Source organism: Monodon monoceros, unplaced genomic scaffold (assembly GCF_005190385.1).
Source record: "Monodon monoceros isolate NGI ecotype Baffin Bay Population unplaced genomic scaffold, NGI_Narwhal_1 Super_Scaffold_22, whole genome shotgun sequence".
NCBI lineage: Eukaryota > Metazoa > Chordata > Mammalia > Artiodactyla > Monodontidae > Monodon > Monodon monoceros.
In genome coordinates, this window is record NW_021703779.1 from 113,130,525 (window position 1) to 113,156,491 (window position 25,967).

General features: G+C 41.9%; 1 protein-coding gene across 2 annotated transcripts; it reads left to right on the forward strand.

The window, feature by feature from the left end:
* The first annotated feature begins 3,180 nt into the window (after window positions 1-3,180).
* Window positions 3,181-24,239, forward strand: ZNF449 (zinc finger protein 449). Of its 2 annotated transcripts, none has more exons than XM_029240025.1 (5): window positions 3,181-3,239; window positions 6,285-6,734; window positions 8,430-8,634; window positions 20,689-20,802; window positions 20,995-24,239. In XM_029240025.1, the coding sequence occupies exons 2-5, from the start codon at window positions 6,381-6,383 to the stop codon at window positions 21,879-21,881; spliced, it is 1,560 nt and encodes a 519-aa protein (XP_029095858.1). In that variant the 5' UTR covers window positions 3,181-3,239; window positions 6,285-6,380; the 3' UTR covers window positions 21,882-24,239. The 2 variants fall into 2 exon arrangements, with proteins under 2 accessions (XP_029095858.1, XP_029095859.1); XM_029240026.1 differs by lacking the exon at window positions 3,181-3,239 and adding an exon at window positions 4,763-4,840.
* The last annotated feature ends 1,728 nt before the right edge of the window (window positions 24,240-25,967 follow it).

The window sequence follows — 25,967 nt, forward strand, 5'->3', positions numbered from 1 at the left end:
AGATCATCCTTCATACAAAGAACCAGGAAATTCACAGCCTGAATGAGAAAAGACAATCAAGTGACACTAACTCCAAAGTGAATTAGGTGTCAGAATGATCTGACCATGATTGTAAAGCATCGACCATAAAAATAATTCAGCAAACAAATGTTCACACGGGCTTACTTCTAATAGCCAAAAGCTGGAAACCACCCCCAGGTCCTTCAGTGGGTGACTGGTTCAACAAACTGTGGTACATCCATACCATGGGATGCTACCCAGCAATAAAAAGGAACAAATAATTGTTACACAGAAGGATGTGGATAAATCTCCAGTGAATTATGCTGAGTGGGACAAAAAAAGCCAATCTCAAAAGGTTACAGACTATATGATTTCATTTATAAAACATTCTTGAAATGACAAACTTCTAGAAAAGGAGAACAGATTCGTGGTTGCCAGGGGTGAGGGGTCTGGGAATGGGCAGGAGAGGAGTGGATGGGAAGGACAAGATGTGGCTGTGTCTACAAAGGGGCAGCAGGAGGGCCCCTTGCAGTGATGAACTGTTCTGTATCCAGACTGTATTCATGTCAATATCCTGGTTGTGCCTTGTGCTATAGTTTTGCAAGATGTTACCTACCACTGGGGAAAGGAGGGAGAGGGGAAAGGAGACCTCTCTATTTCTTTCAACTGCCTTCCACTCTACAATAATGTCAAGATTAAAAGTTTAATTTAAAAGAGGGACTCTACTAAGAGATATTCCCCAGCCCCCTTCCAGAAAAACCCCAAACCACCATTTCTGAGGTCTTTCTCTCCGCACTGAGGAACCTTGACTTCAGAAACTCTTTCTTGTTAGCATCCATGCTCCACCCTCCCGGTGTCAGTGAGGCCATTCCACAGCCGTGACTGCTGACCCTAATATGCAGCTAACAGATTTGGCCACGTGGCTGTGGGATTTTGGTTCCCTGACCAGGGATCGAACCCGGGCTCTCGGCAGTGAGAGCGCAGAGTCCTAACCACTGGACTGCCAGGGAACTCGACGGCTAAGAGTTTTGTTTGTTTGTCAGGGCGGGGGTCTTGCTCTGTTGCCCAGGCTGGAGGGCAGTGGCTAGTCACAGGCGCCATGTGGCTACTGATCAGCAGGGCAGTTTTGACCTGCTCCATTTCAGACCTGGGCCTGTTCACCCCTCCATAGGAAAGCTGGTGGTCCCCCGCTTCCTGGAGGTTCCCAGATTGAAGCTGAACTTAGTGCAGACACGCGATCACAGAGCGCCCTACAGCCCGGAAGTCCAGGGCTCAAGCGGTTCTCCCGCCTCAACCACCGGAGTAGCTGGGACCACCGGCGTGTGCCGCCGCACCCGGCCAGCTCACAGTTTTAAGCACTGACTACGTGCCAGCAGTGTGATCAAAATGTACGCGCTGCTCTCCCTTTAATCCTCAAAACAACACCAGAAGCCATTTTACCAAAGGGGAAACTGAGGCGCAAAGAGGAAAGTAACTTGTCCCAAGCCACGGAGCCAGTGGGCAGAGGGCAGAGCCAAGATTCGAACCCCTGTGATCCAAGCTGACACTGGCTATTGCAGCAGTGACCTGCCTCCCTGTGGAAACAGGCCCTCTTCACTGTTCCCTCTGTGCGCTTGGGGGGAAATCTGGAGGATGGAAGTTCCAGACTAAACTACAAAGTCACTTGCCCGTGTAGTTCTACTCAGGGCAATCAAGAGACTCCGGGTGGGGAAGTACGACACCGTGATGTCCCAGTCGCGGCCACCAAACCGCACATAAAACATCTCTGTCTCACTCACTCACCTATTCCCTCCCCTCCGTCTCGCAACCTCTGTCTGCATGCATTTTAAAAGACTCACAGCTTCTTGGCAAGCTGTGCGGGTGCAGCTTCTGCACGCTGTTGTGGATCTCCTGGGACAGGATAGTCGGCAGCTGCTCCAACACCAGCAGCGCCAGGACCTGCTTCATGGTGCACATCTCAAGCCAAAGCCACCCAGCCATGGCAAAGCTCCAGAAGCCGCCTGAGGGTTTCTGGGGGACCAGCGGCAGAACACATAGAAGCGCAGATGACATGCTTCCAAGCTGGGCCTCGCATGGCTCCAGGCGCAGAAACTACTCTGCTATCACAATGAGGACTACTTTTTACTCCTGGGAGTTGGGGTCAAACGCAGACCATCTTGGTCCGGAAACCAGCTGCGACAGCTGGCGAAGGCGCCTGGCGCCTCACCCAACAATACACGGAATCCGCAGGAGTCGGCGTACCCCTGGGGCCACCCAGTCCATGAGCCCAACTCCAGCCCAGGCGGAGCAGATTCAAGTGCCTTGGCCTCTGTAGGCTCGCGACAGCGGGGCGCCTGCCCCAGGTCTCGCTTCCACCAGAGCCTCTGGGAGGCACAATCGCAGGCAGCTCTTTCTTCTCTGTCTTGGACCAACACTAAACTTTGGCGTCCAGAGACACACACACTCACAAACTAGCTCGGGACGAATGTGAGGACTACATCTCCAGAATGACATCATCGCCTCTGGCCTGGCCACAACTCACGGCTGACCACCCAGAAGGGAAAATTTGACTCCAGGGGCGGGACCTGCGGACGACCAATTGGAAGACAAGAGGAGGGGCCATTTGGGCTAACCTAAAGACCCAAGAGCCCTCTGGTGGCGGCCGAAAGCAGAGAGGAATGCACGGGGTAGTTTCGTCGAAGCTCGGTTCTTTACGAGAAGAAAATAGAAAGGTAGCTAGGCCACTGTGACCCGGGAGCGGAAGATCAGAGTCATTATCCCCAGAAAAGTTTATTGAAATGCAAATTCTCGAGTTCATGCGAGATCCAATGAGTATGGGTGTCGGGGTAGAGCGCAGAAATCTGAATTTTTAAGATTCTCGCAAAAAAATTCTTCCTAAAAAGAGAGGTTTGAGAATCACTGATACAGTCATAACAGATTTAAGGATGTCCCCAGTCGCTCCGGTTACTCTAGGGCTGACGGGAGAGAAGCCCTCACTAGGATCTGGAGCACGCCCCACCCAGTCCCCGGGAATCTAGAGTCGCTTAAGACCGGAAATGGGATCGCTTCCAAAAGCGGCCTCAGGCCGAGGGGAGACCAAGGAAACTCCCAGCCTCTCCCGCGTCAGCATCCTTAGGGGCCGAGATCTTTAGGCGAGTGGCGTGTAGCCTGCCGGGGGTTGTAGTCCGCAGCCTGGCCGCGCGCCTGCGCCCTGGGCAGCTGCCCCCGGTGAGCCTGGGAGAGCCGTGGGCGCTGAGGCGGTGAGTCCCGGAGCGGTCAGAGGGCGTGGCCGTCCCTGGGGCGCGGGCGCGGGGAGCGGGGCTCCCTTCCCGCTCGGGCTGCGCTAACCGGCCGCTTCCAGCCCCGGTCCGGGTGCGGGCACGGGAAGGAGCGACGGGCGGCGGGCCCCTGTCCGGCCCGGATCCCCGCCGCCGCTCCCTGCGACCCGGCCGGGCCTTCCCGGGCTTCTCCTGGGCGGGGAGCGCCCCTCCGGGCGGCGGGACATCCTCCCCGGGGAGCTCGCTCGGGCCGCGCCGCGGCCCCCCGATTTTAAGCCGGCTTTTAGGCTTGTCCCCCTATCCTTTCCCCGAGTGCCCTCTCTTTACACCCTTCTTCATCCACGGGCCCTGTGGGCCGGCTTCATTCAGGAGGCTTTGAGGAGAAGCCATCAGCCCCGGGGTGGAGTGAAGTTTTCATCCGGAAGGGCCGACGGGGAGAAAGGCGGAGGGTCAAGTCCCTGGTCGGCGTGGTGGAAGGTTGGGGACCGTCCGCGGAGGGCTGCCCAGCTGTGAGGCTGGAGCGCATTCAAGGCGGGTCCATAGCACAAACCAGCACGGTCCCTGGATGCCCTCCAGCGACGGTTAGGTGCCTTGGCGGGGTGGGGTGGGAGGAAATAGAAGCTTCCTAGGAAATGAGCTTTCCTGAGCGCTTCCTCTGTGCCAGGCACACTGCTGTTCCTTTCCCTGCGCTGGGATCCGCCTCAGGAACTTCTATGAAAGAGATGCCGTGATTATCTCGTGTTAGCGACAGAAGCCCTGGGCGTCAGGGACTCAGAGCTAGCATGTTATCACGAGATGGGTCTGCCGCTGAAGCCCAGGCTGCCATCAAGATAACGGTGCTATGGGGGCAGTAACCATCTGGCATGACTGGGTGGGATCATGAGCATATTTTTCCTTGTCCCACCACTCCAAGGAAGAGGACAGGTACATGAGGCGTCCTGGCAAATGCAGACAGAGTGCAGCCACAGCACACGGGGCGGTGGGGGGAGTGGGCACCGGTGCTGAGACCTGTGGGGACATGTACGTGACGGCCTCTGTGACCTCAGAGGCTGCACTCAGAGAACATGTGGATGTTTGGGACGTGAGCAGTGCGGGAGTCTGTAGATTCCAACCTCCTCCCCACTTCCCTCTGACGTTTACTGTGTGACTTGGGACAAAGTTATTCCGTCCTCCTCAGGTTCACCTCAGTCCCCTCATCTGTATTCAGGGCACAGTACTAGAACCCACCTCCTAACGTTGGGTGAGGGCTAAATGAACCGATGCGTGTGGGAGGCTTAGAACAGTAGCTGGCACAAGGCGTGATGAATGTGACAGATGTTCTTGGTTATTAATGTAGAACTGATTCCTGCTGGCCTGCCCTGTTGCCATGTGTTTTGCTCATGAGAAAGTCACTTAGAATACTGTTTCAGGATGAGGGTCACAATGATGTTGCCTGAACTATGCATAACCTCCAGTGGAGAGGAATGAGGGACTGATTGGTGGTTTGCTGTCTTTGCAAGGCATGGCCCTAGCCAAGATGCCCATGGTTGAAGGTGACTAAGGGTTACTCAAAGGTAGATGGACTTTCATGGTTCTTCACCATTGTAAGTATTGCTCCTCCATTTCTTCTGTGGCCTAGCTATATTCAGAAACACAAGACATTTGAAATTAGGCTGGGACTGGGTTTAAAGGCCACTAAATCTGTAGGGGTTCACTGGGTCCATGGAATTCTAGAGCAGAGCTGTCCAATAGAACTTTCTGCAAAGATGTCTCTTTTTTAAAATTTTTATTGGAGTATAGTCGATTAACCATGTTGTGTTAGTTTCATGTGTACAGCAAAGTGAATCTGTTATACATATACGTATATCCACTCTTTCTTTAGATTCTTTTCCCACATAGACCATTACAGAGTACTGAGTAGAGTTCTCTGTGCTATACAGTAGGTCCTTATTAGTTATCTATTTTATATATAGTAGTGTGTATGTGTCAATCCCAATCTTCCAGTTTATTCCTCCCCCACCCCTTACCCCCCGGTAACCATAAGTTTATCTTCTACATCTGTAACTGTATTTCTGTTTTGTCCATAAGTTCATTTGTCGCCTTTTCTTAGATTCCACATATAAGCGATATCATATATTTGTCTTTGTCTGACTTACTTCACTAAGTATGACAACCTCTAGGTCCATCAATGTTGCTGCAAATGGCATTATTTCATCCTTTTTTATAGCTGAGTAATATTCCATTGTATATATGTACCACACAAAGATGTCTCTTGAGCACTTGAAGTGTGGCTAGTATGAATGAGAAATTGAATTTTTAGTTTTAATTAATTTAAACTTCCACATGGGACTATTTTATTTTTACTGAGGTGTAGTTAATTTACAATGTTGTATTAGTTTCAAATATACAGCAAAGTGGTTCAGATATATATGTATTGGGTCAGCCAAAAAGTTTGTTCGGTTTTAAGTGAAAATAAAGGACACATTTTTCATTTTCACGAGAAACCTTATGGAACAACGTATTCACTAACCAAACGAACTTTTTGGCCAACCCAATATGTACATATATGTGTGTGTGTGTGTATATATATATATATATATATATATATATATATATGTTCTTTTGCAGATTCTTTTTCCATTATAGGTTATTATAAGATATTGAGTATAGTTCCCTGTGCTGTACAGTAGGTCCTTGTTGTCTACTTATTTTATATATAGTAGTGTGTATCTGTTAATCCCAAACTCCTAATTTATCTCTCCCCCGACCCACATGGGACTATCGAATACCATATTGGATAGCACAGTTCTAGAGAATCCGTGGATGGTCTTGAAGATTTTGTAAACTTTTTGAAATTGAATGCAGAATTTGCTGTGTAGTGTATCTTTCTGGAAATTGTCCATGACTTTCATCAGATTCTCAAAATCCCCCAAAAGATTATGATCTGCTTCTTTAGGGCTTTGGAGAAAAGTAAGCAAGTTAAGGGAGGTTAGTCTGCCCTCTGGTAACCACTGCTGTTTCTCCTTCCTCATTTTGTCCCGTCCTCAGCTTGTAGGTGGCTCTGCCCGGAGGATAACACAAAGAAAGAAATTGGAATCTGCCGCTTCGGGACCCAGATAAATTGTACAGTGCTGGAAGTTGGCGATGGCTGTGGCCCTGGGTTGTGCAATCCAGGCCTCCTTGAATCAGGGCTCGGTGTTTCAAGAGTATGATACCGACTGTGAGGTCTTCCGCCAGCGCTTCCGGCAGTTCCAGTACAAAGAAGCATCTGGGCCTCATGAAGCTTTCAACAAACTCTGGGAGCTCTGCTGTCAATGGCTGAAGCCAAAGATGCGTTCTAAGGAGCAAATCTTGGAGCTGCTGGTGTTGGAGCAATTCCTAACGATTCTGCCCACAGAGATAGAGACCTGGGTGAGGGAACATTGCCCGGAGAACAGAGAAAGAGTTGTGTCACTGATAGAAGACTTACAGAGAGAACTTGAGATACCAGAGCAGCAGGTGAGAAAAGAGGTTGGGATCTTGGGAATTAGACCAAAAGAAGTAGCAGAGGCAGCTGGGACCAGATCAGACATTCTGTCTGGTGCCTCAGGATTTCCCTGCAGGGCTTTCCATTTTTTCCTTCTGCTGGAATTGGCATATGTTTCAGTGATTCTCAACTATTAAACCCAACTCCACTTCTATAACAGATATTTGGTAATGTCCCCTTTACTGTGCTAAAATGAAATTTATAGATAATATAACCTCCTTATATACACCGAATTAGAAAAAAATCAATATAATAAGTGCTCTATGGGCCAAATATTGGACAAAGCCTGTTTTTATACAACCCATGAGCTAGTAATGGTTATTACCTTTTTGAAGAGTGGTTTAAAAAAAAAGAAGAGGCAACAGACCAATACTACCCACAAAGCCTAGATATTTCCTGTCTGTCTCTTTACAAGAAAATTTTGCCAACCCTGAGTCAGGTAGAGTCTAGAAGGAATATAAAGGAAAAGGAATGTGATTTCTTATGAATTAATAAGCATGTGAGCGTGCACATATTTGGACTTGACTGCACCAAAACTTCAGGAGGTTGTCATTTGCTTGAATCTATGCACAGATACATTGGGAAGGCGACAGGCAGAACTTCTGACTGATGTGATACAGCTCAAACACTGTGAGCGGTGTTGCTGTTGGTCATATTATTTCTCAAAGTGGCAAACAACTCTTGGTCAGTCCAAACAATAAGTAGTATAGTCTTCATTTGATTTCCAAAGTAATGCTTTCCTAGAGCATTCAAGTCATGCTAAAATATGCAAAAATATTTTGTGTTTATATGACCAACAGGGTGAGGTCCTTGAAAGGTTCTTTTTACCTACATGAATGTTTGAGGGAACATTCCTAAATTGTTTGGGAGGTGGAACAATTCTGCCCTGTGAATTGTTGGGTTGGCCAAAGAGTTTGTTCTGGTTTTTCCATAAGACGTTACAGCAAAACCCGAACGAACATTTTGGTCAGCCAAGTACATAGACTCCCACCTCTGGCTCGTTACATTCTGATAGCCACCACCTGCCATCATAGGTAAAATGCCCCATGGGGGCGGTGGCGCTGGCCTCTGTTCAGAACCATCCAGTGAAAGCCATAGCTGAGCACGGACAGAATCTTTGGGAGAAGAAAGTGTTTGTTGGTGGGCATTAGGGGCACTTCTGCCTGGTGTGTTGATGGGGTCAACTCTCCTTGGAGTCATCCAAGGGTCCCTGTCCCCCTAGGATAGAATGAATTTATGGTTTCCCTTCCTTTCTCCATCTTCTCGGTTTAGCTTACCACATAGATTTTATCTTTGTATGGTCTAGTCGCGCACCACCCAGAACAGTAGCCACTAGCCAGGGGTGGCTCTGGGGCACTTGCAATGTGGCTAGTCCAAATCGAGATGTGCTGTAAGTGTAACATGCACAGCACATTCCAAAAACTTAGTGTGAAACAAAAGTCGGTGTAATATCTCGTAACAATTGTTTATATTGATTACATTCTGAAATTATGATATTTTAGATATTTTGGGTTAAATACTGTGTGTTATTAAGATCAACTTTACCTATTTCATTTTTTGTTTCATATGGCTGCTGGTACATTTAAAAGGACATGGGTGGCTTGCATTATATTGCTACTGGGCAGGGCTGGTCTGGACTTCAGTGACGGTTCTGGCATTTCCCCCAGCTCGATAGGCAGGAAATGCTCTTGGAAGAACTGGCACCAGTGGGAATGGCACACATACCGCCAAACATCCACCTGGAGTCACCCCCACTCCAAGTAATGGGACCTGCCCCGGAGGTCCCAGTGGCAGAGGCGTGGATCCCACAGGCAGGGCCGCAGGAGCTGAGCTTCGGTGCTGCTGGGGAAGGCCAGCCCTTTCTGGACCCTGGTAAGGCAAGGGTTTTATTTCCTTTCTTTGGTTTCCATTTTGAGAGCTCAAGAGCTCTCCAGGGTTGAGGTTGCTTAGAATACCGATAACCTGATGGAAACAGGCCACTCTGATCAAGAGTAGAAGGAGGAGGGACTTCCCTGGCTGTCCAGTGGTTAAGACTTTGCCTTCCAAATGCAGGGAGTGTGGGTTTGATCCCTGGTCAGGGAGCTAAGATCCAAATGCAGGGAGTGTGGGTTCGATCCCTGGTCAGGGAGCTAAGATTTCACTGGCCCCGTGGACAAAAACACCAAAACATAAAACAGAAGCAACATTGTAACAAATTCAGTAAAGACTTTAAAAATGGTCCACATCAAAAAAATCAAAAAATAAAAAAAGAGCAGAAGGAGGAAATATCTCTCTGAGAATAGCTGGGCACAAAGCACCTTCAATCGAATGGGATTGAAAACCCCTTAAGCTAATGACCCTGCTCAGGAAGCCTATTTTTCTCTTTTCAATTTTTTTTATTGTGGTAAAATACCCACGACCTAAGATTTGCCACCTTAACCATTTTTATGTGTACAGTTCAGTGGTATTGAATACATTTATAATTTTGTGGAGCCATTACCAATATCCATCTCCATAACTATTTTCATCTTGTAAAACTGAAACTCTAGATCCATTTAAACAATAACTCCCCATTTTTACATTCCACCACCGCCCCCAACCCCCGGCAACCACCATTCACCTTTCTGGCTTATTTCACTTAGCGTAATGTCCTCAGGGTTCAGAATTTCCATCCTTTTAATGGCTGAATAGTAATCCTTTGTATGTATATATCACATTTAGCTTATCCATTTTCCATAAACGTATACTTGGGTTGCTTCTACATCTTAGCTATTGTGAATAATGCTTCTGTGAACATGGGTGTAAAAATATCTGTTTGAGACCCTGCTTTTACTTCTTTTGGGTATATAACCAGAAGTGAAATTGCTGGATCATACGGCATTTCTAGTTTTAATTTCTTGAGGTACTTCCATTCTGTTTTCCACAGAGACTGTACCATTTTATGTTCCCACCAACTGTGCACAAGGTTTCCAATTTCTCCACATCTTCACCAACACCTGTTTTGTTTTTTTTTTGATAGTAGCATTCCTAATGGGTGTGAGGTGGTATCTCATTGTAGTTTTGACTTGCATTTTCCAAATGATTAGTGATATTGAGCATCTTTTCATGTGCTTATTGACCATTTGTAAATCTTCCTTGGAGAATGTCTAATCAGGTCCTTTGCACATTTTTGATTTTTTTTTTTGGTGTTGTTGAATTTTAGAGTTCTCTATATATGCTGGATATCCATCCTTTATCAGGTATATGATTTGCAAATATTTTCCTCATTCAGTGGGTTGCCACCCTGGGGTCTCTAGTACACAAGACAAAAAATCAGTCCCAGGCACCTTGGAGCTTCAGCTCCTATGGATGATTCAGATATGAAAATAGGATGGTTAAATGATGTATTGGAGGGAGTAGGATGTTATGGGAGCTCATAGGATTGCCACCTAACCAGCTTTTTGGCAGAGAGGGAAGGCATCCCTGAGGAAGGGGGATCTGGGTAGACACCTACAAGATGAATTGCAGTAAGCCTGCTGAGTGGTGGAAGTGGGGAGGGGAGAGGGCTTTGGACAGAATGGGCAGCCTATGCAAAGGCTCAGAGGGGTAGAGAGCATGGCATATCTGAAGACTTCCTGCTGCAGTGTGAGGGCGCAGAGGATAAGCAGAGGAGCCAGAGTTCCACTGAAGAGGCTGGAGAGAGAAGCAGGGTCCTGGATCTTGAAGAACTTTGTCAGCCTTGTTGAGAAGATATACTTTATTACCAGGACAGTGGGGAACCACTGGATGTTCTTAAGTAAGGCAGGGATATACACAGATTTGCATTTAGAAGGTCACTCTGGCTACAATAAGAGAGGGAAGACTGGAAACAGCTATCCTGCAATCATCCACCTTAGAGAGCATGATTTTCTGGTCTAAGATTGTGTCGGTGGTGGTAGAGAGAAAAAGACCAATTTGAAAGATAGGTAGGAAATAGAAATTATGGGACTTGGTGATTGACTGGGTGTTGGATGAAGAAGAAAAAGAGGTTAAGGATGGTATCCAGGATTCTGGCCAATGAACTGGGAAGATTGATAATATTATTCACTGACACAGGGAACAGAAGAGAGGATCAGATTTGGTGGGTCAATGTGAGTTTAGATTTGACCATGTTGACCATGTGGAGTTTGAGGTGTTTGTGGGTCTCTAGATATTTTAAAATAAAGGTGACAAAAAAGAAAAACCGACAACTACATATGTATGTATATTATGGTCAAAGCAGAACTATATAATATTGTCATTTACGTTCCAATCTTTACATTACCTATAGTCTATAGTCTGTTTAAAAGTTCTAAAAAATCTGTAATTTTGTATGTATGCCAGCAACAAGTAGTGAAACTTAGCTAGAAATATTTAATGATAAATGTTTTTGCACATGCACTCTCATTCCCCATGTTAATTTGCTCCTCTTAGCAACAGTCCCAGGTACAAAGATCACAGGTGATGCAGAACAGCAATGTTGCTCTTGATTGTAATACTTTACTCTTTAAAGCACGGGAATGTCCAGTGTGTTCAACAAGGAAGAGATAGAATGAATTAAACAAGTAAAATATACCAATTTGGAGGAGAGGAAACTACCCCTTTTTCATCACTGTTAAAGTGATATATTATGCTTTGCAAAATGATGCAAGACTTATTGTTCTATAATTTAAAGGTTGCTTATACTTTTACTGGTTTTTTTTTAAATGAAAACATCTTCGGTATATTACATGAAGCACATCATATTGTAGGCTGAGTGAGTGAAAAGCACAGGATGCTGGCAGAATAGAAGAAATTTCAAAGTAATGGAAGAGGTCAGTTGATTTTATATTAAAGTTTGGAATGTATTCCCTGTTAGCAAAACATTAAGTTGTTGGGTATATATAAAATGGAAAAAATTATATGTATATACACACATATATTCACCTAATGATATTCATTTAATGTGAATACAGAGGGGGGTGGGAAGAGAGAATAAGAGGGAAAAGAACTTAAGTAGAAAATATAAAGAGATCTAAGAAATACATAAGCTTTAAAAAATCCCTTATTTAAAAAAAAATCCCTTATTTGAATTTAAGCCAGACACGCCAGATGTTAAGAGATAGGCAAAAATATTAGAATGTCTGCAATAAGAAAGAAAAGATGTGCTGGTCCTAAAAATATAAAGTATACCATGCTTATCTTTGAAAGTCTGGAGTTCAAAATTAGTACACCAAATTTGGAACAATTTTCATTTGCCGAAGCCTCAGGTTTTTAAAATTTAAGTGCATGAGCTTACACTAGGAAATTGTATACAAAATGTCAAAGGTCACATCTTTTTGGTGATGCAGGATATGAGAGATGAAAATTTAAAGTAAAATGTAGGGCAAAAAATGCTGTCTGTAAAGCAACAAAAGAGTCTTGTAACTTAAATTTCTTCAGATTATTCTTATACTAAATGATGTATCATTAGCTAATATCCAGCCCTAACAATAGTAATGATATTTCTTGGTACAGTGGAGACTTTATGACACAATGTTTGATAATGGGGCTTAATGAAGTCATTCCCTGAGCCTGGGATGGGGGGAACATTCATCAATCAAGCACCTTCTTTGTTAACCTCAAGTTGCTTTTTCCCTCTTTGTATTAGATAGCTTTTGCTGAATAACAAATTACCCCCCAAAATTTAGTAGCTTAAAAGAAAAAGCACTTATCACTTCACAGTTTCTGAGAGTCAGGAATTTGGGAGTGGTTGACAGGGTGTTTCTGGCTCAGAGCTGCTCATGTAGTTGCTGTCAAGATGTCAGCAGGGGCTGGCAGGAGACCTCAGTTCCCTGCTAAGCAATCTTCTCCATAGGCTGCCTGAGTGTCCTCACAACACAGCAGCAGATTTCCCCCAGAGCAAACGAATCAAGAGAAAGCAAGGAGGATGCCACAATGTTTTTGATGAACTAGTCACACACCATCACTTCTACCATATTCTATTCATTAGAAGAAAGTCACTAAATCCAACCCACACTTAAGGGGAAGAAAATTAAACTCCACCACTTGAAGGGAAAAATATCAAAGAATTTGGAGCTATATTTTAAAACAAGTATGCACCTATGCTTCCCTGTCCCTACTAGCCTTTTACTTTATACTTCAGTTTTTTTAGGTCAGAAAGTAGTTTTTAAATTGAAGTGTAGTTGATTTACAATATTGTGTTAGTTTCAGGTGTACAACATAGTGATTCAGTATTTTTATAGACTATACTCCATTTAAAGTTATTATAAAATATTGGCTGTATTCCCTGTGCTGTACATTATATCCTCGTATCTTTTTTTTTCTTTTTCTGCAGTCAATTTTTCTTGAGTAAATTTCTTCAGTTAATTAGGTCAAATAAAATATACCCATGATGAGTCTCTTGGCTATAACCATGAGGTGAGTTTAACATCCTGGACAACACATTATCATCACTTGGAAACTAAGGTCTAAGGTTCTAGACTATAGTCTAAAAGACAGAAGCAATGGTTGAATTTAAGGTAATAGGCTTTGGTTTCTATTTGTAGGACCCTCTTATTTTATACCAACTGAATAGCAATTGATGTTTCTTCTATTGCTGTAAAACCACTCATCCAATGGTAATAGCAGCTACACAGACTAGTCTGCATTGAGGGTGAAGAGAAGAGCCCCCTGACAGAAGTAGAAATTAGAGCCTGCTTTCTGACTGCCATTCAACATTGATTCAAAGCCCTGGAGCCAAGCTGTAAAATATACAGTGAGCATCCTTGTGTATATGCAGGTGTCAATAGGCTAAATTTCTAGAAGTGGGGTTGATTGGTTAATGGGTATTTAAAACTTTAATAGATATTGTCAAATTGTCCTCCAAAATTGTTGTACCAATTTATTTTCCCATCACAGCATATGAGAGTGCCAAATTCTCCTTGCCTTCACTTATTCTGTATCATCAAAGTGTTTGATCTTTGCTGTGTAAAAGTCATAACTGTTATCACCATGTTAGCAAATAGAAGGAGGGCTGATATCTGTGAAAACCTTTTCAATAAGCGTCCAATTCATTCAGCATCTGTGATGGTATACTATGGAGTGTGTAAGAGTAGAGGACAGGAACTAACATCAGAAGGGTGGAAGATGGGTCAAGGAATGGTCAGTAGCCTCCGCTGACATGGGTCATGAGCATAGGTTGGGAAATGCAAACTGGTTATAGTGTCAGGAGCAGGGCTCTGAGAGTCCAGGAAGTGGAGGCTGAGTGCACCAGAGGCACAAGGATCTGAATGTTATGTAGGATGTAGGACGACAAGGTGAGTGGGGGGCGAGGTTGGTAGATAATTAAGAAGTTCATCCAAGAAGAAGCTCAAGTATGAGCACATGTTCTCTGTATCCAGAGATGGTGTAAGGTGCAAAGTTAGGTTATTGAGATTTTTCTTCCTTTCTAATATAGGCATTCATAGCTATAAATTTCCCTCTAAGCACTGGTTTTACAGTCCTAAGTTTTCATTTTCATTTCATTTCCATTTACTTCAAAATACTTCTAATTTCCCTTTTGATTTCTTCTTTGACTGATTGGTTACTTAGGAGTATGTTGTTCAATTTTGAAATATTTGTGAAGTTCCCAGTTTTCTTTCTGTTATTTATTTATAATTTCATTCCATTTTGGTGGGAGAATATACTTTGTAATTGTGATCCTTTAACATTTTTTATAAATTTTTATTCATTTATTTATTTTTATCTTGGGGCTGCATTGGGTCTTTGCTGCGCGCGGGCTTTCTCTAGTTGTGGCAAGCGGGGGCAACTCTTCATTGTGGTGTGCGGACTTACTGCGGTGGTTTCTCTTGTTGTGGAGCATGGGCTCTAGGTGTATGGGCTTCAGTAGTTGTGGCACGTGGGCTTCAGTAGTGGTGGCACGCAGGCTCAGTAGTTGTGGCGCACAGGCTTAGTTGCTCTGCAGCATGTGCGGTCTTCCCGGACCAGGGCTTGAACCCGTGTCCCCTGCACTGGCAGGCGGATTCTTAACCACTGCGCCACCAAAGAAGTCCCCTTTAACATTTTTGAACATTTGTTTTACGGTATAGTATCTCAACTGTCCTGTAGAATTTTCTCTGTGCACTTGAGAAGCATGTATATTCTGCTGTTGTTGGTTGGAGTGTTCTATAAATGTCTGTGATGTTTAGTTGGTTTATGGTAATTTTTAAGTCTTCTGTTGTTGATCATCTGCCTAAATTTCCTATCCAATAGTGCAAGGAGATATTGAAGTCTCCAACTATTACTATTCAATTGCCTATTTCTTTTACTATTTCTGTCCATTTTTTCTTCATGTATTTTGGTATTCTCTTATTAAGTGCACGTATGGTTATAATTGTTACATCTTCCTGATGGATTGATTCTTTTATCATTATAAAATGATTCTATTTATCTCTAATAACTTTTTTGTTTTAATGTCTATTTTGTATGATATTAATATAGTCATTCTAGCTGTCTTGTGGTTACTACTTGCATGATATATCTTTTTCCATTCTTTTACACTCAATCTGTTTGTATCTTTGAATCTGAAATGTGTCTCCTTAGACAGCATATAGTTGGATTTTTAAAAATCCAGTCTGACAATCTCTGCCTTTTGATCGAGTTGTTTAATTCATACCATTTAACCTTATTTTTGATATGGTTGGATTTATATCTGCTATTTCACTTTTTGTATGTGTCTCATATCTGTTTTGCTCCTCTATCCCTCACTTACTGCTTTCTTTGACACTAAGTAAATATTTTCAATGTAAAATTTATGTACTTTAATGAATTTTCACTATTGTTAAAGTTATTTCCTTAGTGGTTACTCTAGGATTTATTATGTACATCTTAACTTATCATAATCAGCTTCGGATTTATACTAACAATGTCAGTGAGCTATAGAAATATTTCTCCTATGTAACTCTATTCCCTTTTTCCCCTTTTGGGCTGTTACTGTCATACATATTATATCAAAAATGTTACAAACTCAACAATATCTTGTTATAGTTATTACTTTATATAATTTTAAGACTTTTAAAGGAGCTGGGAGAAGAAAGGAAAACAAGTATATGTTATAGCTTTTGTTATATTAACATTATTTATCATTTCTGATTTTCTTCATTTTTCCTGTGGATTCAAGTTACTAACTGAAGTCATTTCTTTAGCCCAGTACAGCTTTCTCCTACCCACTTCATTTGTGCTGTTATTGGCAAATAGAATACATTTCTATATGTTATTTGCCCAACAATATACTACATACATACTGTTTTACATAATTGCTTTTAAAATCTTTTAAGACAAGAAACAGAAATTTGTATTTGTACTATCTTTTATAATTAAATAATTACCCTTACTTGTGCCCTTTGTTTTTCCATGTAGATTCAGGTACTGTTTGGGATCACTTGCTTTCAGACTAAGGAACTTCCTTTAGTGTTTCATGTTAGGCAAGTCTGCTACCAATGAATTCTCATCAGTTTTTGTTTATCAGAAATGTTATTTCATATTCATTTTCGAAAGATAGCATTTCTGGATATAAGATTCTTGGTTGACAGTTTTTATTTTTCTTTGAACACTTTGAATCTATTATCCCACTGTCTTCTGGCCTCTGTTGTTTCTGATGAGAACTCAGCTTTTAATCTTGCTAGGGTTCCCTTGTAAGTGGCAAGTCATTTTTCATTTGCTGTCTTTCAAGGTTTTTTCTTCTTATTTGGCTTTTAGGATTTTTACTCTGATATGTCTGTTTGTAGATCTCTTTGTAGTTATTGTACATGGAATTTATTGAGCTTCCTAGGTGTGTATATTGATATTTTTAAATACATTTGGGGAGTTTGGGGCCATTATTTCTTCAAATATTTTTTTGGCTCCTTTCTCTCACTCCTCTCCTTCTGGTTCTCTCATTATATATCTGTTGGTGCACTTAATGGTGCCCCACTTTTCTCTGAGACTCCATTCATGTTTCTTCATTCTTTTCTGCCTCTGTTCTTTTCATAGCATAACCTCTATTGATCTGTCTTCGAGTTCAGCAATTCTTCTGACAGTTCAGATGTACTCTTGAGCCACTGTAGTGAATTTTTCATTTCAGTCATTGTACTTTTCAACTCCAGAATTACCACTTGATTCTGTTGTCAGACCCAAGTTTTTGTGCCTGGCACACAGTGAGGCCAAACAAACAGAAGTGTCGGAGTTTGGAGGAAGGAAAGGTTTATTGCAGGGCCAAGCAAGGAGAACAGATGGCTCATACCTAAAAGACCTGAACTCCCTGATGGGTTTCAGGGAAGAGTTTTTAAAGGCAGCATTCGGAGTGAGGGCTGCAGGGTGCATGACTTTCTTCTGATTGGTTGATAGTGAGGTAGCAGAGTGATGTTTCAGGAATCTCAGTCATCAAGTTTCTGACCAGTCTGGGGTCTCAGAAGGTAGTTACCATCCTCCACCTGGGTGGGGAACCTTAGCTCCTGCAGAACAACTCAAAGATATGTATCAGATTATTTTATACACACACACACACACACACACACACACACACGTATATCTCCCTCCCTTGAGGAGGAACTAGGACTCTGTTTACTGAACTATTGTTTCTTGACTGCTTTTCCTTTGTTTCTGCATTCCCTCACTTCCCTAATTAGTAACCGCTTGAATTTGCTCTTTGGAAGTCAGGGAAGGCCTAGGAGACTAAAGCCTTTTTCTACAAACAAGAAATGGAGGACACAGAGAGTCCTGCTTGGTTCCAATCCCCCCTTTGCATTGATACTCCTCAATCCTGAGGGGAGCAGGTGCCAGACAAGAAAGGGAATAAAATTTTGGATAGAGGGGTTAATCATAAACTCAGCAGAGGAACTCAGTTTTAGGGCGACTCAATTTCAATTATTTTTTTAAATAATTTCTATTTATCAATATTTTTAAAATTTAATTATTTATTTACCTTTGGGCTGCGTTGGGTCTTCATTGCTGCGCACGGGCTTTCTCTAGTTGTAGCGAGCAGGGCCTACTCTTTGTTGCGGTGTGCAGGCTTCTCATTGCACTGGCTTCTCTTGTTGTGGAGCATGGGCTCTAGGCGCACAGGCTTCAGTAGTTGTGGCACGCAGGCTCAGTAGTTGTGGCTCACGGGCTCTAGAGCACAGGCTCAGTAGTTGTGGCGCACGGGCTTAGTTGCTCCACAGCATGTGGGATCTTCCTGGACCAGGGCTTGAACCCGTGTCCCCTGCATTAGCAGGCGGATTCTTAACTACTGCGCCACCAGGGAAGTCCCTGTTTATCAATATTCTCTATTTGATGTGATGTAATGCCATCATAATTTACTGTACTTCTTTAATCATGGTTTCCTTTAGTCCTTGAAACATATTCATAATGCCTACTTTGAAGTCTGTTAAATTAGATAGCTAGTCAATTTCATAGGCAGATTCTGTTGCCTGCTCTTTTTTTTTTTTTTTTCAGTGTAGGGGTCATACTTTCCTGTTCACATACATGTCTTGTTTTTTGTTGGAAACTGGACATTTTAGATTACATACTGTAGCAACTGTGTGTCCTTCTTCCCACTCTCCAGAGTTTATTTATTTGTTTGGTGAGTGGCTGGATTATTTTAGTGAACTCTAGTTCACCCTGCAATATTAAGCATTTGATATTGCCCTCGTGGAGCACAGCCTTGGGTGTGCGCATAGTCACCCTGGAATGACAGTAGTTTTTGCAGGGCTTTCTTTGGCTGTCTCTTGCCGTGACCAGCCCCAGCTATTAATTGTCAGCTAATTGCTCTATTGCATTCAACAATGCCCTGGAGCATAAATTGCTCTGTAGACTAATTCAATCAAATTCAGACACCTTAGATGGGCTAGTTCCTGAGGTCAGTTTTTGAGATTTGTTCTGATCCCAGGAGGGCTCCTCCCAGCTGTCTCTTTCCCCAGTTCTCTTCTGCAAACTAGTCAGCCTACAGTTTAGTGTGTATATGCAATAAATCTATCACTCTTTCCAATTGCCTTTCATTACAGCCTCCACTCTTTTTGAGAGTATCCTTAGGCTTGAACGTCTCCTCTCTCTCTTGGAAATGAAGTCAGTTTCTTTGAGAAGACTTTAGGAGCTACCTCTTTTAAGGCCTGCTTGTCCTCTCAGGCCAAATCTCAGATGCATTGCTCTGGAGCTGGAGGTGGGGACAATAATGTGCTTATCCCTGAGTCACATTGCCACTTTAGGAGCTGAGCACTAAGTCTGAGCCTCAGGTCTCCTTGACTTGCCTTTCCAGGCAAGAAACCACTGCCTTACAATCACAGTTGCCTTACAAAACCACAACTGCCTTGCAAGGGCAATCAGGGCCCTAGTATTCTCAGCAGTACTACACCCAAGGTAGATAGATCCTCTATCCCACCAGTGGAGACTGGGTAGATGAAAGGAGCCCTCACCTCTCAGCCACAGTGGCCTGGAATTTAGACTCAACTGTAGATAGCTAAGGGTAGGGTGACAAATGCTGGGGTCCTGCCCCTCCCAGGAAGATATCCCTCTGAATGGGAGCTGGGGGAAAGAGTGCCCCAGGCTCTTGGCTATGCCAGTCTGTAGTGGAGCTGCGAGAGGGACCAAAGAGAACAGTTTTGGTTTAAATGTGTAAGACTCTTGCTGTTCTCTGTAAATTTTAGCAGATTTTTTAAAATATTGGGCTGGCCAAGAAGTTTGTTCAGGTTCTTCTAGAACATCTTATGGAAAAACCCGAACGAACTTTTTGGCCAACCCAATAGATGTTTCCTAATTTTCTAGACCTTGAACGTTTCTTTGTTATTTTTAGTAATTTTCACCAGTTTCACTAGGAAATAGGTCTGCAAAGCTCCTCATGGTATCGTGTTGGAAGTCTGTCTCCCTCCCTGCATTTAGATTATAAATTAGTGTTTCACACCTAGGACTTTGCTACTCTCTCTGCTTATTTCAAGTTTCAGTTTGCTCCTACTTTTTTGTAATTGCAGCTTTCCTTTGATCTATGACCTCCATTTTTATTTGACCTCGGTCTCATTACCCTCTCATCCTATTCTTAGCTTTGAAACCCAAACAAAAACAATATAGTGAATTTAAAAAGAATTTTATTTGCAACGCATTTTTGCTTCTTAATCTTAAAAGGTCCTTTTTTCCATGAAAATATAAAATAAGGTATTTTAGTCCACTTCCTCTGTTTTGACATGTTTTAAATTTTAAAGTTTCATCAAATTAACTTGCTGATATTATTTTAATGATGCTAATATTTAAACATCATGCCGCATTTTGATCTCAGATGAGCCACTTGCAACCCAAACTTGATGGCGGACCGGTTAACTTGGCCAGAGCAGAGGAAGGCGAGGAAGGGGCATGGAGAGAGGATGGGAGTCAGAGTGGCTCTCCTCAGTGAGGAGGGGGTGGTAGGACACAGCAGAGCACTGAATGTAGAAACTTCTCTGGTTGTCCTTAGCTTGACAGTGAGAAACACCCTTTGATGGTTACTTGGGTTTATTTCAAGAGGATCCACTTCTAGTCTTCAGCTGAAACAAGCATAAAGACTGCTTTTCTGGTTGCTAACCCAGTCCGTTTCCATTATAATTTGAAAATCTCAACTGAAATTATTCCAGGAAGCAGTTGTATAACTTCTGGCTTTACCTCTCTCTCCTTACGTAGTACTCAACGTCAGCATTTCTCAGTTTTAATGTGCCAAAACTTTATGAAGATTTACTTCATATTTTGGCTCTAACCTAAATAAATCTATTATCAAAATAGATACAGTAGCAGTTTATTGTATTGATTTCTGCACATAATTGATTTACTCTCTTTCCATAGGTTAGAAGAGAATAGCCTTGTTTTGTTCTTGTCTTAAAGAAAAATAAGACTCTTGCAAGAGATTCCAGATGACATAATAGTAGTTGAGGAGGACGTAGATATTAAGGGCCATATGTCCAAGATATCAGCCTCAACTCTGGAAAAATCTTTGGTGACCTAAACTATTATGCTTCTCATCTTTCTTCTGGCCAGGATATCCAATACCAAAACTCGACGTGAGCTTTCCATTGGAGCATAGAGAAGAGGCATGGGTGAAGGAACTACAGGATTCCAAAGAAATTAAGCAATTACTCGATTCCAAGTTAGGTAAGTAATCATTCGTTGATAACACAGAAGAAAGAAAAGAAAAAACTCAACTTTGAACAAGGTAAAGAGTTTTGGATTCTATTGTACTTAAGAATGTCTCTATTTCTACCAGTGGTTTAATATAACTCATTTTCCTTCATGTTCTTTTCAATGTGGGACACAGTGACATCTGCATTCTGTTTCTTCTCTCAGGTTTTGAGATCGGGATAGAAAATGAAGAAGCTACTTCAGAAAAACAGAAAAAAATGGAGAATATGTATCCATTTATTGTTACTTTAGAGGGGAATGCTCTTCATGGCCCCATTTTGCAAAAAGACTATGTACAGTTAGAAAATCAATGGGAAACCCCCCCAGAGGATTTACAGAGAGATTTAACAAAACTTGTAGAGCATCAGAACCCCTCAGCAGGAGAGAAACCTGAGAGCTCCAACTTGGAAGAACCCCTCAACGCTAGACCCCATAAGAAAAAGAGTCCAGGAGACAAACCTCACCGATGTTCTCAGTGTGGGAAATGTTTTGCTCGGAAGTCACAGCTTACGGGGCACCAGAGAATTCATTCAGGAGAGGAACCTCATAAGTGCCCTGAATGTGGAAAAAGATTCCTTCGTAGTTCAGACCTTTACAGACACCAACGACTTCATACCGGGGAGAGACCCTATGAATGCACGGTGTGTAAAAAGCGATTCACTCGGCGGTCACACCTTATAGGGCACCAGAGAACCCACTCTGAAGAAGAAACATATAAATGCCTTGAGTGTGGGAAAAGCTTTTGTCATGGATCAAGTCTTAAAAGACATCTGAAAACTCATTCAGGTGAGAAACCTCATAGATGTCATAATTGTGGGAAAAGTTTTAGTAGGCTGACAGCTCTTACTTTGCACCAGAGAACTCACACTGAAGAGAGACCATTTAAATGTAATTACTGTGGGAAAAGCTTTAGACAGAGACCAAGCCTTGTTATTCATTTAAGAATTCATACAGGGGAGAAGCCATACAAGTGTAGTCATTGTTCTAAAAGCTTCAGACAGAGAGCAGGCCTTATTATGCACCAAGTCACTCACTTTAGAGGTCTTCTTTAAGGATTGTTAAAGGAAACAAGTCCTACAGAGATTGACAGTAACTCAAAAAACAAAATCTTAAACCTGCAGCATCCTGTTTGTCTTGGAAGAATTTTTTTGTTTGAGCTTATAAGAACAGCTTTTTTTTTCTACTTAAAAAACCCATCTTCCAAGTCATATGAATTCTAGAGTATCTATCTACTCTTGCAGTTTTCCTAGATTTGATTTATTCTGTCTCTACAACTTTTATTTTTTTATTACATTGAAAAATTTTGTGAACCAAGCCAACCGTATCGTAGATGTAAGCATAAAAATAATGGCAATCCTTTTCAGGGTAGGGTCAACATAATGGATAATCATATTTATCTGACATATCTATTATAGCAACACTATAATTATTCTGCTGTCATTATTAAAGGTGATTATATTAGTTTAAAGCTTTATATGTGTCCCAAGTGGCAAGAAAGGAGACAGTGTATTTTATGAAATAATGAAAATGTGTTAGGAACACATGGATGAAGACGATTTCATTTGCCTGGTATGAACTGGGTTCTTTCCATTGAAAATTTTATTTTTGAGGAAATTAGAATTTTAATTTTTACTTTTGAATTTTGCAAAGGTGGCTAGTCTGCTTAGCTGCAGCCGGGGGTGGTGCCGCTTAGAGCTGAGTATTGATTTGATGATTTATTTTGTTCCCAGAATAAGTCAGCTCTTTGTGGAAGAACCCATTTGACAGTTGAAGCTATACAAGTGGAATCTAATTTAATTTAGATTGACTGAGGAACCAGTGTCCATTGCTTTTCACTCTCCTTTGCTATCCAGCTATGTATCTCTCAGTGCTTTTAAATTTTACCCATCCTTTAATTCAGTGTCTCCCTAAGTGTGTGTCATAGAACACCTAGTTATACAAGATAGTCTGCAAATAAGTTTGGGAATCACTTCCTGCTGTTTCTGCTTTGTAGATTCACAGCGCACATCAGCATATAAGAATTCTGAGAGGTCCTCTGGTAAAGGCGGAAAAAGCACCTCTTTTGGCTCAGTGTTTTACAATCCTGTTTGAGCCCAGAACCCTTTTTCATGTATACCCAGTAATGACCCGCAAAGCTAGTATTCTGCAAATATGCTTTGGAACACACTGCCTTTAACAGATATTTCTATAGCTATCTGTATAGTCTGATTGTTCCCAAGCCTAGTTATCTCCAGTTGTCTCAAGGGTGTTATGAAAAACTCTTTAAACTTATATGTTTTTTATGTAACACACACACACATTATTTAAGGAGGTGAAGGTCACTAATTCAGATATTTATACGTTGCTCAGTGATTCACAGCCTCTTTGAATTTTACTTATAATCTCACACACACACATTGCTACTTATATAAATGTTCTCATATAATAGTGGTAATGACTCAAGTTCCTGTAGCAAGGGAAGAACTCTCTTTGTCAGTTAAAGCTGTTAATACATGAAAATATTCATTCAGCCTAGTTCCTTGTAAAATACAAGAAATAGGACATTCAAGTATTTCCCCTTTATGAGGATACCAGTCATCCTTTCCTTAAACTAGAATTATGGAAAGTATATTTTTTTCTATTCCATTGAAGTTCTTGGAAGTGATATTTAATAGAAGCATTTTGGGGGTATCTACTATGTGCCTAACTAGTCCTGTTCTAGGCTTAATGAAAACTAGTAAAGAAATTAATTCATAAAGAGTTTATAATATCTTTAGTTAAACAAGAGTTGGGAAACAAATGGAGAGCAATGCAAGAGAGTTTGTAGTTAAGTGCCAAATCATATCAAGTGCTAGAGCCAGGATGTGTCTTTCATTTTTGTCATCTAGGTCCCAGTATGATGCTGCTATAAGTTTGGGGTTAAAATTGAGATCCCAGTAGCAATAAACATGGAACATGGGAGGAGTCTGAATGTAGAGGTGAATAATACCGAATGTAATGGCTTCTCTTTTCTCTCTTGTGGAATTGCATTCAAACCAGGACAGTGCCTTAGAATGGATGTGCCCAACTGCTCTGTATCTATGCAATATTTTAATAAAGTGGAAATGTATGTGCCCTTCCTGCTTCAATCACATTAACTAATTGTTTGAACAACTTAGAGATGCTTCCCTGAGCAGTGGCAACAAGCACCACGATGGACTCCTGCCCCCAACCTCAGTTGGAATCACTTTACTCCCTGCAACCATGGTGCTGGGTTTATGTACCAGTTTTAGCATTTAATACAATCAATTTAGCTAGTAGTGTTAGTTGCAATCATAATATGAGCTGTATCATCTATATCATAAACACACATGACTGGATTTTACAGGGTAGAGAACATCTATTATTCATTTCTTTGTCATAGCGTCTTGTATATAATAAGCACTAATAAATATTTGTGGCATTGAATCAAGAATTATGTGAAATAGTCCTTGGAAACATATCATAGTTAAAACATTGTGTGGATGTGCCTAATTATACTTCTGAGCATTTCAAAAAGATAAGGGCAAAATATAGTACGTACCTCCTAAGTATTACGAATAGCAAAACGCAGTACCCACCTCATAAGTACTACGAAGATTAAATGAAATATATTTTTTTCAGGCCTCACACAGTGTACACTTTCAATAAATATCCAGCATATCGTATCTTAAGTATTTGTTGTTTAATGATAAAAGCATTTAAGGCTATGGATTTTCCTCTAAATATGTCTTTAGTCACATTCCATACTTTTTATATATAATGCTTCTATTAGCCAGGATTCTCCAGAGAAACAGGTAGGATGGGTAGGTGGATATATATATATATATATATATATATATATATATATATACACACACATACATATACATATGTGTATGTATTTATATATATATATAAAATTCGATTTATTATAGAACTTCACTCATACAGTTATGAAGATTGATACATCCCATAATCTGCCGTCTGCAAGCTGGGGGACCAGGAAAGCTGGTGGTGTAATTCAGTCCAGGTCCGAAGATGTAAGAACCAGGGGAGCCAATGGTTTAGCTCCCAGTCCAAGTCCAAAAGCCTGAGAATGGAGGATGGGGGGAGAGCTGCAGGTGTAGGTCCCTGAGTCTAAAAGCCAGAGATAGATAACTAATGAGAACCTACTGTATAGCACAGGGAACTCTACTCAGTGCTCTGTGGTGACCTAAATGGGAAGGAAATCCAAAAAAGAGGGGATATATGTATACGTATAGCTGATTCACTTTGCTGTACAGCAGAAACTAACACAACATTGTAAAGCAACTATACTCCAATAAAAATTTAAAAAATAAATAAAAGCCAGAGAACCAGGAGCTCCAATGTTCAAGGGCAGGAAAAGGTGGACATCCCAGCTGAAGAAGAGAGCGAGGGAATTCGCCCTTCCTCTGCCTTTTTGTTCTATTCAGGCTCTCAACAGATGGGGTGATGCCCACCCACATCGGTGAGGGCGGAACTCTTTACTCAGTCACGGAATGAATGCACATCTCTTCTGAAAACACTCTCACAGACATGCCCAGAAATAATGTTTTACCAGCTATCTGGGAATCCTTTAGCCCAGTCAAGTTGGCACATAAAATTAACCGTCACAATGTTATTATTGATGACTTCAAAATTATTTATTATCACAGTTTTCATTATAATTCCTCTTTGACCCAAGAACTGTACAATATTGGCATTTTCCTCTTAATTTTTGGTTCTCCTGCCCTGTGATCAGAAAATGAGGTTCACTCTATTTCTACATTTAAAGTTCATTTAGGTTTTTTAAAAAGACACATATTTGGGGCGTCCCTGGTGGCGCAGTGGTTGAGAGTCTGCCTGCGGATGCAGGGGACACGGGTTCGTGTCCTGGTCCGGGAAGATCCCACATGCCGTGGAGCAGCTAGGCTAGGCCCATGAGCCATGGCCACTGAGCCTGCGCGTCCGGAGCCTGTGCTCCGCAACGGGAGAGGCCACAATAGTGAGAGGCCCGCGTAACGTAAAAAAAAAAAAAAAGACACATATTTGACAAAATTTGCTAAGTATCCTAAAAACCCTAGAGAATCAGGATTCTATTTGTAAGGCACAAATTTAGAATACAGTCTTGGACCTCTAAATTACTTTAATGCCTTTGG

Excerpts from the sequence above, each read along its gene's own strand:
- ZNF449 (XM_029240025.1), top strand. The coding sequence starts at position 6,381 with ATGGCTGTGGCCCTGGGTTGTGCAATCCAGGCCTCCTTGAATCAGGGC. Across the intron at positions 6,735-8,429 it reads TTGAGATACCAGAGCAGCAG|CTCGATAGGCAGGAAATGCT; the intron begins GTGAGAAAAGAG and ends CATTTCCCCCAG. Across the intron at positions 8,635-20,688 it reads CCAGCCCTTTCTGGACCCTG|GATATCCAATACCAAAACTC; the intron begins GTAAGGCAAGGG and ends TCTTCTGGCCAG.